This window comes from Rissa tridactyla, chromosome 10 (genome assembly GCF_028500815.1).
Source record: "Rissa tridactyla isolate bRisTri1 chromosome 10, bRisTri1.patW.cur.20221130, whole genome shotgun sequence".
Taxonomy (NCBI): Eukaryota; Metazoa; Chordata; class Aves; order Charadriiformes; family Laridae; genus Rissa; species Rissa tridactyla.
Window position 1 is genome coordinate 7,856,952 of NC_071475.1, and position 14,685 is coordinate 7,871,636.

Sequence of the window (14,685 nt, forward strand, 5' to 3'; positions counted from 1 at the left end):
ACAACACCCTCAAACCAGGGATACTCCACGCTTAAACCTGCAGGCAGAGAGCCTCCGTGAGTGCCTCCTTTCCCCTCTGAGACGGGACAGCCCCAATCCTGGGCACCGTGCTATACATCTGCAGAAAACACTGCCTTTCAGACAAAGGTAAAGCCTGTCCTGGCTACGCATGTCCCTGAGCTGGCAGCCCCTGCCTCCGCAGGGTGTGCTGGTCCTCAGCATCCCGTGTCCCTGCAGGCAGGGCACCGAGCTCTCAGCGGGGCTCGGGGTGCTGGGGCCTCTCTCCCTTTGCTGTAGATACAGCTCAGCAAACTGCACATCGCCTGCTGGGAACCGTCAAGTAAAACCCCCCCCAAAATTTCTGCTTTGCAGGATTTTGCAGACCTCAGTTTTCCTAAATGAAAGAGCTTTTGCATAAAAAGATATAAAGGCACACACTTAAGCCACTTCTGTATGGATGTTCATTCCCAAATGCTGTTTTTTTTTAACCTATAAAATATTCTCTGCTTATTTCCATTTTTCAAAAAAGAAATGAAGTTGACATGTTAAAAATCTCAGTTTCTATATAAAGCAGCTTAGTAAAATGCAATACCCACCCAGTGTGCTGCTTTTTTCTGTCCCCACTCCAGGGCCCTGTTAGCGCAAGGCGGTGACGGTATAACTGGCTGCAAAGTTGCTCCATAAGAAGCAGTAATGCATGCTATGGAATACTTTAATTATACTCGTTATCAGATTGGATTGAAAACAGTCGTGAAGTGGGACTCGATAGACTTTAGCTGGTTCTTTTATAGCCTGCAAATTGAAAATAAAAGTAGCCAGAGGCTGCCAGGGCACCTCGGTCCTGAACGCGGGAGGGAGCAGCTCCCCTTTATCGCTCCTGGGAATACACACTGGAGAAAACGCACTCCCTGCCCGAGTCCTGCTAAGCATTTTTGAATGCTGATATCATACATCCAGGGCGAGGTTTAAAGGAGCACCGGGAAAGGAAAAGAGCCGCAGATCAAGAGAAACGAAGTGACCTGGGACGGCTAATCTCGCACGCACCGCTGGCCGGCGCGGGCAGCGGCAGCGATTGTGTGTGGCTGGCTGGCGGGGGGAGGAAAGGAAAAGAGGGATTGAAGGCACTGCTGGAAATCGGACAATTTGTCATTGTCCGCGCAGGGGCCGTCAGCTCACCCCGGCACGCATCGGGAGTTTCTTTGGGCAAAGGGCCTTTGCGCAGCCCGCAGGGAGGGAGCAAAGCTGCCGGCAGCCGTGCCCCGGCGGGCTGAGGGGGGGCAGCCCCCCACATCTGCCTGCACCGGGACATCCCGGCCCTTCCCACGCTCCTCGCATCTCCTGGACTTGGCTGGCACCCGCCTGGGATGGGGTTGGCGGGGAACGCCAGCACCTTCAGGCTCTCCTTCCTGACGACCCACAGGAGCGGAGCTCCAATTAGCTAAGGACTCTCAAACGAAGCTGGAAGGCAGCTTTCGCTCAGAGTGTACTACGCGACCTGTGCACAGTTATAAATGTGCGCAGGCAGCTCCCGGTGCGGGGGCAGAGAGGCTGCTCGGATCCTCTCTGGCTGCCCGCAATACAGCATGATACAATACACCTCTTCCCCAAAACCTACCCTGGCCACTCATGTCGACCCAGGAATAAATGATCTTTCACTCAGTGCCTGCCCTAAAACAAACATCTCCGACGCTCAAAAGCACTGTGTGGATGATGTTAGCAAGCCTATGCTGACCTTAATGTAACAGAGCAATCAGTCCGCCTTCTTAGAATGATTAATGGAAAATCTCCTCTGGAAAAGAAATCAAATTAACTGTCTTCAACCAAATGTCTACTGGAACATGAAAAGCTGTTCTGATAAAGACATTTAGGAGGGGGAAAAAACCCCTTACGAGCATGTAAAATCCAGTGACAGATCTAGGACTTATTTTATTAAGACTCTCCCTAAAATAAATTAAATGGAGCCTACTTAAATGAACACTTCAGAAAAGAAACCTTTCCAAGGGGAACGCGGGAGAGGCAGGAGGCCACACGCGAGGGCATGCTCACTGCCGCGTGAAGCTCACGTATGGGAGTCTAAAAGGACGAGGGATGGCTCTGGTGAGCGATGCCTGTGTTAAGCTCCTCTCCCCGCTCCCGTGCGGCTCCGAGCAGGCACACGGGGAGAAAAAGAGGCTGGGGAAGGACGATGCACGCTGTGCCCCTTCAGGACAGAGGGAATTTGTTCCTTTCTACATGATACACGGATAATCACCATCACAATTTTATTTTTTTTCTCCCCAGCACAGGTCCTTGCAGTGGGACTGACTGCAGGTCTGGGTCCGAGCCCATCCGAGTCAGCCAAGGGCTGCGGCAGCCCCTGCAGCAAACGCTGCGCTGCTCCGGCTCTTCCAAAGATGCAGGGGGAGGAAAAAAAAAAAAAACAACAACCCAGCAAGCTGCACTTCCTCGAGATCAATCTGCCTAATTGTCTTCATTTCACAACTCGCTCGGGAAGGGGGGAGCGGGGGGGGAAAAAAAAGAAAAAAAGAAAAGAAGCAAAAAACAAGGCAGAAGAAATAGCTCAGTGGAGGCCATATCAGGATGGGAGTGGGAGAGAGTTAGTGCCCTAATGAGCAGTCTAGCTGTGTAGGAGGGAAACAGGTTGTTGTCTGTCTCAGAGAAAGCGGTGAGTGCGGCTGCAAGCAGATATTAGATGGGAGCCCGGCGCACAGTCTGATATCCGTTCTTCCCCTGATCCTGCAACCCGTCCTCCTGTGAGTAATTCTAACTCACAGTGAGTAGCTCCACTGACTCACGACCAGGCTTTTGGGTTCGAGGAGGGGAAGGAGAAGGGAGGGTGAGAAGGGCTCTCTTTTGGCATTTGATTGCGCTGTGCAAGTCTTATGCTCCAGCAAGAAATGCCACGATCCTGCAAGCACGCCTTGAAGGAGCTGCCAAAATTCAAGTGGGTAACCCCGCTGAAGTCAAAAGCTTTGATTTTTAAGAATAAGCTAATGCCCAAGCCTCTGCAGAGGACTTACTGAATTAACCGATACAGCTGTCAGTCTGCCTTTTGCAATATTTTCTGTATACTCAGGTGTGATACCAGGTTCCAAATCAGTAGGTACTGAAACATATGCTGAGCTGCCTGTGGATCCTCCAGTAAACCAGTGAGAAGTGCTCAGTCAGGTTCCTGGGAATTTGCAGAAGGGTTTTGCTGAAGCCTGTGAGTCGCACAGTGCCCAGCATCCTCCTTACTTGGTATCTCTGATATTCCAAAGTCAGTTACCAGCGAGGGTGGCCACCTTTGGAAACACAAGGACAGTCCCGAGCCACGTCCTCAGGCCCTTCTGCTGGGCTCTGGGCTGGGGAAAGGCCACAAAAATCCACCAGCTGCAACATCAGCCTTGGGATATCGCTGGGGCTTTCTAAAAACCCAACTGAGCTGAGCCTGAGGGACGGGACCTGGCCCCAGAGCCCCAGTTGGGGGCTTCTGCCTGCCCGAGGGCAGTGGGAAGGAGACGCTGGCTCATTTGAGGCTTGGCTTCTCCTTCGCTGCTGGGGGAGGACCTGGAGTGACCATCCCTCTGCACCAAGGATGGCACAGGGCAGAGCAAACACCCTGGTCTCCCCCTTCGCCCTCCCGGCTGCGCCCGCCCAGACCCCAGCGATCCCACTCTGCCGTCAAGGCAAAAAAACCACTTCTGTCTCGCAGAGACGAAGGGGCTCGCTTCCTCATTTCAGGAGAAAACTCTCCGTCTGGTATCCCGGCTGTGACACAGACCTTCGAGGACGCGGAACACACGAGAGTGACAGCGAAGTGGTAAAAGTGCCTCCTGCAAAAAGCACGGTGACTCCTGCCACCCCAGCGGGCTGTATCACTGCGTGATTAAGTTCTTCCCAGACTTTTTGGTAAAGGCACCCTTCCTGATCTGATAACTGCCAAGGACAAGCCAAATACGCAGGGTCAATCTATGCACATTTAATCCCCAGAAGGCAGATTAAGTGTATAATTGACCCATATAATCCATGTATCATCTCCAGTGAAATGTTTTCTATGTCCGGTTTAGGCAGACATGAGGCCCATAAGAAAGCGATCAGAGACACAGTATTACCATTGCAGTGGATTTCATCAAAGTTAGAGATGGCTTTTTAATCACTGATCTCAGAGACTGCTAGATTTAAGCAGATGAACTAGCACTAAGCACATCTGTTTTAATCCTTATCTTCTACTCAGGCTGGTGTCTTCAAGAAGTACAAGGAGGAAAAAAATAAATTAATTTTTTTTTTTAGGTCCTTGCAATCTTAGGAGCTTCTCTTGGTGTTTTGATCTCTCATATCAAAAGCATGTTTTTGTTTTTTTTGGTAAGATATTGAATTAATCATCAGAGAGAAAAATGCCATCTGCGCTATTTAAGGACTGCATCAGGATGCTGGAATTCGCAGGATCTCGGGGAGCTCACTCGACGCTCAGTAGCCTTTTGTGTACGTGCGACTCGCCTGCGGCTGGGGAGGAAATATTCTCGGTATGTTTTACATTACTGTTTACCAATTTATAAGGAAGAAAGGCTGGCATTCACGCTATCTACTAGTCAATCATAGACTTTCTGGATCACATATGTTCTGACGGGTTGAAACCTATACGGTGAGTATCTAAGGGTGTGTGTAAAGAAAAACACACATACAAATATGTATAAATAACTTCCACCAAAGGGCACAATGCTGACAAGTAAAGCGCCCACTGCCTTCAGACAAAATTACGGATTTATAAGCTCTGATCCTACGAAATTCTGAGTGTCCTGAGCCAAAGGGGACTTGAATTTGGCAGGATTGATCTAAAGACTCGAGATCACTCTGAAAGTATTTTCCCATGCTTAAGATACACCTGCCTGCCTCTGCCTCATCCTTCCTAGAAACAGTCACATTCTGCATGTCAACTCTGCCCCCTTTCCTGGGAAAAAGTGACAGAATTTTACTTTTCACCAGGCACTACCCAGAGTTTGTGATCCTTTAACGTTGCACACAGAGCGTCACAGCAGTTTACATCCCAAAGCACCCAGCCACGCGCGGGAACGCAGGGAGAGGATGCGACGATGCTATTCTGAAACTCTTCTGTTACCACCGCCCTCTACCAACGGGCCTTTTTACAGTGTTTTAGCTTTAAATGTTATCAAATTAGTGAGCCAGGCCAAGTAAATAAGTCATGTTACTCTGCATTAAACAGCACTGCCAAAAAGCTAGTTAGGTTTTGATTACCAGCGGAACTCCACGATCAATCTGTTCGTTCAATGATCCTAAGAATACAGATTTTTAAAATTAAGATGACTCTATTCCGGGGGGAGGAAAGAAAACCCCCTGACTAATTTGCAGAATTAAGAGGGTTAACACACAGACCACACAGAAATATTGCAAAAATCTTCCATAAACACCAGTATCTCCCTAAGACCATCGCCCTGTTCTGCAGGTGTGAGCAGGGCACGTGATGCAGGGGAAGAGAGATGGTTTCTGAGCTAAGAAATCATGGCAAAGACCAAAAAAGACATATTAGCCCAGCTTCTGTTGGGAGATGGCCTGACACACTCTGCAGACTCTGCTCCTGGGAGGAAACAAAGGGGAAATGAATGGAAACGCTGGGCAGGACTGCGGAGAAATGCGGGGATTAGGAATATCCTGGGAGCTGCAAACACCTCCGAACGTGTGATAGGGAACCTTGCGCTGTGCAACTCTGCTCTTGCACTCCTCACAGCAAAAAAAGAGGTCTTTTCCCGACTGCACAGAAAGGGGATTTAGCCCAATATTGCGAGTGTCTCTAACGTCATCCCACTGAGACCAGAGGAACTGCCTGCAGGCAGATTTAAGCCGTTTACCTGCCATTGCCGCATGTATTAACATATAACATCCTAAAACTGGACAAAGCTTCTGGTTGGGGTAAGCCAGCATTGCTGCACTAAGCCAGTGGAGGAGTCGGCCTCGAAAGTGTTAATAATCTCATTGCCTGGAAAAACTCTGCCGCTAAGAGGATTGCTCCTCTGCCGTGCTGGGGGGAGCAAGAATAAAGTCAGGCCCAAGTCTAATTCAGCATCATAAATACCTTTTTTGATTATCCCTCTTCTCTTTCATATTAAAAAGGTAGCTAGCACCTAAAGCGCCCTTGGAAACACGACCATCAGTGCAGAGACCAAAGGAGCTTAAAGACCCCGTTTCCGCGCTGCCTCGCTGCGTTAGGTGAGGGGGACAAGGGGCTGCGGCTGAGATCAAGCCCAGGACAACAGCGTTAAGCATTTCCTCCTGTCCTTACCGAAACGCAGGCGAACACGGCATCGATTTAAATGGGGTCTGGGCCCAGGTGACCCCCACGTACTCATAAACCCTGCCAGCAGCACCTCAGCTGCGCCGAGAGCCGACCTCAGGGGCAATTTGCTTCTTCAGCCGCAACCAGGCAAAGATGACACGCCACCGCTCAAAGCATAATTCCAGTTTTTGGGTGGCTAGGGCTCGGCACATCCCTCTCCCTCCTGGCGAACCAAGGACCCCGCAGCTCACCCCATTCGCAGGCACACACTCCTGTACGCGAGACACGTCCCAACGCCGCCCCGCCAGCATGGGGATGGGGATGGGGATGGGAATGGGGATGGGGATGGGGATAGGAACGGGAACAGCTCCCACACGCTCCTGCTGCTGCCCGCAGCCAGCGTGGGTCAAGCCAGGTGGAGCAATGTAAAAAACCTACTCTTGATTGTTTTATTCCACACGGACCAGGGAGACTTGAGGAAAGCAGGGAGGGAAAGAAGGGTTTGGCACTTTTTGCTTTCCACCAAGGTAGCTGCTCTTTTTTTTTTTTTTCTTTTTTCATGTCAACTGTTAATTTGTTTAAAATATGGCTTGGTAAAACTAAATACAAGCAGATCAAACCAAAATCAATATTTGTGCTAATTACAGCCTTTTGAAAATTGGAAATAATGGCCCAAAGGGTACAAACACACCAACTGTGATTCATAGGGAAAGGATGAGGGAAAAAGGCAGTGTGGGCATTGAAAAGAACAGTCCAGATGAGCTCTGGAAATTTAACTGCTCATGGAATAAATTTCAACACAAACGAGCAATGCACTCGCAGGCCTGCTGCAGATGGAAGCGACAGTCTTTTGTTTTATGTTTTGTTTTTTTTTCTCCCCATGCCTGCTTGATGGGTGATGTGCGTCTGGTGCTCTGCGCTGCAAACTCTCCCCGGAGCGAGCCCGCGCGGCGCCCGGAGGAGGCACCGCCATGCTCCGTGCATGAATGAGGCATTCTCAGTGGATATGGGTCATGCTAGTAGATGTACACAGTAAGATTATTTGACTCTAATTCATGCCACTTGATATAATGTGATAAAACATTTGACATGAGAGATAAGTTCCATTTTTAATCCGATTAGGTACGGGGGAAAGAAAGAGTGGGAATTGTAAAGGAGGAAGAGGTTTCTAAGGGACAGGTAATGCGCAGAAAGAGAGGTATCGAGTGAAGGAGGAGGCTGGTTGGGAAAAAAAGCAGCTTTCCCTGCACACTGAGGAAGCAAACGAGCGAGTAAAGAAAGCGAGGAAGGTTGTTACAGTTCCAGAGCCGGGAGACTGAGAAATGGCACTGCTGAGAGATGAAAGGAAGGAAAGTAGGAAGAGAAGCTGCTTCAAACAGAAATCGATATATGGACAAATACCCTAAAGGAGACTGAAACACTAATGCTACAGGCTGGCCGTCAACAGAAAACCTTCGCTATAGAACAGCTACGAGGACACAACAAGAGCAACAGAAACAGAGATATCGGTTAACATGCATCCAAATCCAAAACAAATGGGCATCACAGGTCACTGTTCTCTTACAGTCCAATGAATTTATCTTGTGCAACAGAAAAAAATAGCTCTGAGCATCTGGGTCAGTTCCTACCATGCCATCTTCATCAAGGAGACCACGTCTCAACTTTACCTTTGGTGTTAAGACACCACAACACGGTCCTCCTGAAATACAAAGGTCTATTCCTAATCAGCTCTGTTTTGGTTAGCTTTGAAAATTAAAATTTAGTGCACTCAATTCACTGTCAGTTTCGGAGTGCTTGTCAATGAAACGCACTGCAAAATGTGCGGAGGAGATGGCCCTTAGCAAGTGCATCTGCCAAAAACCCGGCTCAAATTTTAACAGTGAGAACAATGACCAAGATGTTCTGATACAGAGAGATTTTCCACAAGCTTAAACATAGTAAAGGGCTCTCTTAGAAGATGCTGTTCCCTTAAAATCCACACACAGACAGACCAAGACACAGTAGACTAGAGTAGAGATTTAAAGCAGGCAGAGAGCAGATACGAGCCTTAGTCAGAAAGAAAGGAAAGATTTATTTATTTTTTAAAGCTATAACCAATAAATTTTCTCAAAATGTGACTTATCCTCCTGTCTTATTTTGTCACATTTTGGGTCTCTCCTGCTTGGTGTCCAAGGAGGAGAAGGCATTTACTTACATCAAATAACCTTTCTATATACATCTCCTCATTGACCTTATCACGCAGGACATCCTGAGAGTGGCGGACAAATGTCACATAGGCATCAGCAACATCCATCCCCGGCTTCTGCATGGGGGAGAGAAGAAGAGAGAGAGAGAGAGAGAAACGTGAATAGCGGTGCAGGGGGCAGCTCCTCCGTGTAGCCTCGTCGCTGCTTTTTCTTCTGCACCTCCTGCTGTCCTCCTGCAGCTCGCCCTTTCCTTACCTGATGGACATAGCGTCCCGCTGCTTTGCCCAGCAAAATACAAGATCACGCAAAGACACTTGCTCCTTCTCTTCTTTTGCCTGGAGCGAAGCCGGTCGGAGGAATAAAGCTCCTCCTCGACATACCGATGCTGGGAAGTTGTCTTGCTACCTTTGGTTGACCTAACGAGTGAACCAGCAAGCTGGGCTGGGCATTTGTTGTCTTCTCGGGTCATCTTCTCTATGCAAGCCCTCTTGTTTCTGAAGCAGAAAGCCAACAGCCAGAGCTGGGCTCTTGGTTCTTCTTCTATGGTGGGAGGATGTGTGCAGAAAGCAGCTGGCGTTGCAGGAGGCATGCCAAAATCACCTTTCTTTCTCTGTTTAGTCCCCTGACATTAGCTCACATTTAGTGCTGCTCTTAAGAATAAGTCAGGTAAATGGTAAGTCAGGGAATGGATGTCTACATGAACGGTTAAACCACTGCTAAACTGCAGGAAGCTGTCACATCTCTAACGGCTCTCTATGGAACTTAACTGCTTTTAAACTGCAAACTAGAAGCGTGCAAGATTTTGGGGTCCACGGCATTTCTTCAAAGAAAATGGGAACTCAAGCAGGTGGAAGGGAAATTACTTAAAAAAAAAAAAAAATCTTGTTTGAGTTCACGTTGCTTGATACATTAGAATCAAACTTACCTCAAAGGAAACCCATTAAAATACTGTAACAGGAGTCATTACAAGAGCTGCCACAAAATCTTAAATTTCCATGGCACATTGTAAGTTTGTTAATAACTAGTGTCATTAGTTTCCGTTACTGTGATTTACCTCAGATCAGAGAGTATCATTTCTCTGCAAGATACGATTGTCAGCCGCTGTAAATTGAAGTTAGTTAACACATCTGTGTAATTTCCAGGGTGAAAATGAGGACAGTTTGGAAAGCAGTAGGAAGGGAGTTTTTTAATACAAAGCAAACAATTATCAAGCAAAGGGCCAGTGCTTGGCCCTTGGGAAGCCAGTAACATTTCTTAACACCTACTGCAACAATGACAAGGTATTAATTTGAAAAACAATGAGGACAACACAAATGTGGCAGTAGTCAAGTGTTACACTTTCAAGCAATTTTCAGCACGCCGATCGTGCCCATTTCAAGGTGGCATTAAATGGATTGGTTTGTACCCAGACAATTGCAACAGCGTTTGTGGAATTAGATTTAGCTGATGGTTTTCTGTTCAACACCAGGATTTCCCCTCTGTCCTCTAAAAGAGGAGCCTCTAACCAAACAGGTTTTTCTTTCTCCTTCCCCCACAAAGCCTGTGGCTCACAGACCACGGGGTGGCCTCCCCTCAAAGGTCTGGGAGCTGTGCGGGGCTGGGGTTGATTTAATCAAAAATGCGGGGGCTGTCAAGGAAGCCCTTGTAACGTGACTTTGTTTCCAGGGGCAGGTGGGGAAAGAGTCAGAAAATAACCCAGATGAACGATTTCTGCTCTATTTTACACAAAGAACTGGAGCGTCCGACTGGCTCCGAGGACAGGAGCCCAGCCTTGCTCTTCCCACACGGCCACGATGCCACGGACCTCCCAAGGGCCTCCAGGTACGATGAGAAAATGCTTTTGGAAAAGCCTGAAAGGGTTATATAGCACTTTACCAAGACCACTTCCCTAGAGATGCTTTACTTTCCAGGAACATAGAGGCCTCGGAGAAGGTCACGTTTTGCCCTAGAAGTTACTTGAAAATAACTGTTCTGTGCTCAAATTCATGATGACTAAATATTTAAGATATACTCAAATGACTAGGGGTTTCAACTGAAGGATCTCCACGTTTTCTAGGCTAGAAATTAATTCTGAGCCCCCCGTCCTAATGCTCTCAGTATCTTGTTTCTATTACTCAAAGACAACAGCATGCTGATCTCTGCATTGGCATATTTTACCAATTTTACCAAACCAAGCAAGATCTCTTACTGCTCAAGAGTTTGCTGCCTCCGTGCTGGGCTCAAGACCTGGTAATTTTGTAGGCAAAGTTTATCTTGGGCTAAAGGGATGGAAACACCGAACGCAGATGATGTGGTCCAAGATATCCGATAAATTTATCACATTGTCATGTGAGAACATGCAGAGCAATCGCATCTGCATTGAATGTACACATATACGTTATACATACAGGTCATCAAACTCAACTGAGTTATTCTTGATTTACGCTGCCCAGTCTAACTGGATGCAGGAACCGGTGTGGTATATTAAAATCTACTCCTTTTTCACTTGTAATTGCTCAGGAACTCTCTGCCTGTAAATGTTACGGTAGCCCCTTATTCCAGCCAACATTCATACATTACACTTCAACTCAATTTAAATGTAAATTTCTGGCAAGTTAAGTGCTCTGTCTAAGAACAGTAAGGGCTCTTTTCCTTATGAATCAAGGTCTAATTAGAGGAGACGATGTACAGTTTTCCTATACCAATTACAGAAAAACGGAAAAAATTATTTTCATTAACAATTTCCCAAGCACATGTTGCTAGCTCATCACCATTTCCCCAAAGTAATAAAAAAGTCATTTTCCAAAAGAGTAAAATAAACCAACAATTAGAAGAACAAAAATAAAATAGATTAGCAAATGTGTTAGATGTGTGTTGGCTCAGTTCTAACATGTCTGGACCTTTTTGTTTGGAAATTATACTGTATTTGTACAAGTCCAAATGAAGAATTAACAGAATGCACTGCTCCCGTTTTTTTTTTTAAATGTGATTCAAGCCAATTGCATAAATATGGTACCTTTGTGACACCATCTGCAAATTATTGCCTAAACAGCCTTGTGGGTCTCCATAAGAGGGTAACTGCTCATTATTAACGTCATGGAGATATTCTTTCCAGTTCAAATGTTAGAAGTGTGAAGGCCCATGGTTCGATCTTGGCTGTTAATGCATAACGTGGGTTGCTACACATGCCATAAACCAAAGCACAATGCAAATTACTATGACAGAAGTTGTTTAAATTGTGCTTACGGGTACATCCACGTATTTGGAAGCAGCCTTCACCTGTAAAAGGAACAAGAAGAGAGTTTACACCATCAGTACGTTTTCAGGTCTTTGCTTTTCTTCAAACACCTGTAAGAGCTTCTCCAGCCAAGACTTGGGACAACATAATGCTGAGTGGGGGAAAAAGGGTGATAAAAACTACGCTTCCCGTCTAGGAGAATAGGCAAGGGTGGTATTTTTGTTGTTGTTTTGGAGAGGTAACTTTACTGCTGCTAACGCTCTAATAGCAACAGATGATAGTGTGGGAGTTGTGCTTCTCCCTCTTCTACTTCAGCGAGCGGGGGAAGACGGGGTTCGTAAGTAGACATCGTTATTTTCTTCGGAGGCCTCGTTCTCCGCCTGATGCCACGTGTCTCCGAAGGCAGCGCGTGTCTCTCCCACCGGGAGCCGCATCCCAGAGACCGTGGGAGACCCCGGCAGCGTGGGCACAATGGGGCCAGCAGGTACTTGCACCAGGGTGGCCACCAGAAAGTGTCCCGAGGACCTTAACTTTGCCCCCTGCCCATAGTCCCACACGCAACGTGCTTCCCCTGGCTTCGCATGCTGCAGCCTGGGACATTATTTTCCCCTTTTTATGCTGGCGCTGATGCTGGCAGGAGCTCGCAGACCGTGCTGGGGCAGCGTGCGCACGCCGCCCCACAGAGAAGTGCCCCAAAGGTTTCCTGCTTCCCAGACTACAACAGCTACACTGGAGTCTCCTATGATTTCTCCCCCTGCCTTTTAAAAGATGTCATTTGAGGGAGGGAGGGTATCAGAGGGAGGACGCCGCACTCTGCGGTGTCCTCACAAGCCGGCGGGGGCTGCAAGACCCCAGATTTACTTTGTCCCCGGTCTGCCATGCCGCAGGGCGCACATCGCCTGGCACGGGAGGCGAGGTGGCCCCCCACGTCAGGGCCAACTTTTCCAACTGAGCAGCGCCCAGCTGGCCAGAGAGACCTTTTTCCCACTGTAGCATAAGGCACCCTGTCTAGAAAGAGTACGGCTGGGATTTTCCACAACGCTTCTGCTTTTAATTAGGGGAAGCGTTGCCGGCCATCTTTGTTTGGGTGTAAAAGCTCACCTGCTTTTAAATATTTCTAAAGCTACCATTAAAACAGCCTAAATATAACACGCACACAGTTGCATCTTGGGATGAATAAATTATGTGTCCCGAATGAGAGAATGAATGTATGTGTGAGACAGAATGTGAGAGTGGGTGGAAGCACTCATATGGTGTGTGTGGGGGGTGCATAATTAAGCACAATGAGGCGATACAAAAGACCAGACTGGTGGTAATTGCCGAGGTGAAGGCTGCAAGTATTGGCAGCGCGCGGGCTGCCGAGCCGGGGGGCAAGAAGCGAGGGAAGGGCAGGAGGAGGGCACCCAGCGCCTGCCGCCGGGGTCTGGCTCTCCGAGGGGCCGGAGCACAACCCAGCGCACGAGTTTACAAAGGAGGGACCAAAATAGCGCCAAGCCCTCGCTCCCAGCGAAGAGCGACTGCTCCTCTCTCCTCCATTCCAGCCGGCCGGCTGGACACCTCGCCCTTTTCACTGCATTTATCCTCACAACTTTCTTGGGAGGCAGCGAAGTACCATCCCTTACTCCTGCTCAAGGGGAGCAGAGGAGCCCCAGCCTCCATGCGCGGAGCCCGTGGAGCTCCGGAGGAGCAGGCGGTCACGGCACTGGAGTGGAGCATCCGCAGGCAGGGCTGCCCCAGCTCTCTCCACACCAGCTCTGAGCCGGCAAAGCTAAACAACCAGGAAGAACACTCGGAAAACCACGCGGCTCGGCAGCCCGCGGAATTGAAGCTGGGGTCCGCGCTCAGGGCCGCACTGTGCCATGCGCCTGTGTCTTCAAATATCACACGAGGCATGAATTACCGCAGCGGCACCCCGGGGAACCTGCAATCCGAGCGTGGATTTAGCACTCTTAGGTCCAGCCCGGCGCCACCATCTCAAGCTGCCTTCTTCCCCAAAGCCAAGAGGCGACAAGTATAACTCAGTCGGCTTCCTGCGATCTCCCCTCTCCACCCACAAAAAAACCGAGCTGCTTCTCCTTCCCACTCCCCTTTAATCAGAATAATTACTTGTTTTTCTTTAAAGTCAGATTTGGCTACACTTAGTGAAATTTCCAAACTGCCGGATGTTGTGTGATTTTTGCTAGGCTGCCGTTTTTCACAAAGTATGTGACTTTGCCATGAAACGTCTCAGTTTACCATACAAATTTTGCGCAGAACAAAAATAAGATCTTTTACTTCTGTCTTCCTCGGGTAATATGCAGTCTTTAGTTTTAATTACCGTAGGTGTAATTCCCCGCCTACAGAGGCCATCCAGATTAAAGGGAATTTTAGCAGCTGTCATTCCTGTGACTCAGTGGATCTGCACATGCAGACGCCCAGCCAGGGCCTGGGCTGCTGCCGCTGAGATGCACTTAAATGTAGCAACAAACAGAAGAAAAAAAAAAAAAAAAAAAAGAAGTCTGGCCAAATTTAGAAGGGTATTTTCCTCTCAAAGTGCTCTGCAAGGAGAAGTGGCTAGTGAGAATTTATTAGGACAACAGATGCATTAATTTTATCTTGAATTTCGAGGCAAGAATTGGAAATGAGGATATCCTACTAGGTGATAAAACTGTCTGTCACAAGACCCCCGATTACATGTCACTCGCAGAGCGCCTGGAAAACACGCGATGAAAGAAGTCAGTGGAAGGGGGTGGGAGACTAATGCTTTCTAGAGCTCAGCGGCTTGGACCATCACACTTTGTTGTATTTGTTCAGACAGGGAAAACGTGGGAGGTGGTGCAAGCATGCTGTAACAAGAGAGTTTCTCTATTTATCGTTGCAAAGACTAAACACAGCAAATCCCATTACTACTGCAGGGAAGGGAGACTTTCTAAGCCCAGTGCCAAGGGGGTCAGGGCTGCTCCTCTGCCTCCTCCTGCCGCTGGTGCTGCCCAGTGGCTCCCAGTAAATGAGGGGGCCAAAGGGAGAAAGGA

The 14,685-nt window shown here is 48.2% G+C and overlaps 1 protein-coding gene across 2 annotated transcripts in view; it reads right to left on the minus strand.

The window, feature by feature from the left end:
• CADPS (calcium dependent secretion activator) overlaps nucleotides 1-14,685 on the minus strand; it is a 221,572-nt gene that overhangs the window by 13,673 nt on the left and 193,214 nt on the right. For both annotated transcript variants that reach the window (XM_054216196.1, XM_054216195.1), the window contains 2 exons: nucleotides 11,683-11,715; nucleotides 8,466-8,573 (listed from right to left, as the gene is read on the minus strand). In XM_054216196.1, coding sequence (XP_054072171.1) covers nucleotides 8,466-8,573; nucleotides 11,683-11,715 — 141 coding nt within the window. The remainder of the gene's footprint in view (nucleotides 1-8,465; nucleotides 8,574-11,682; nucleotides 11,716-14,685) is intronic.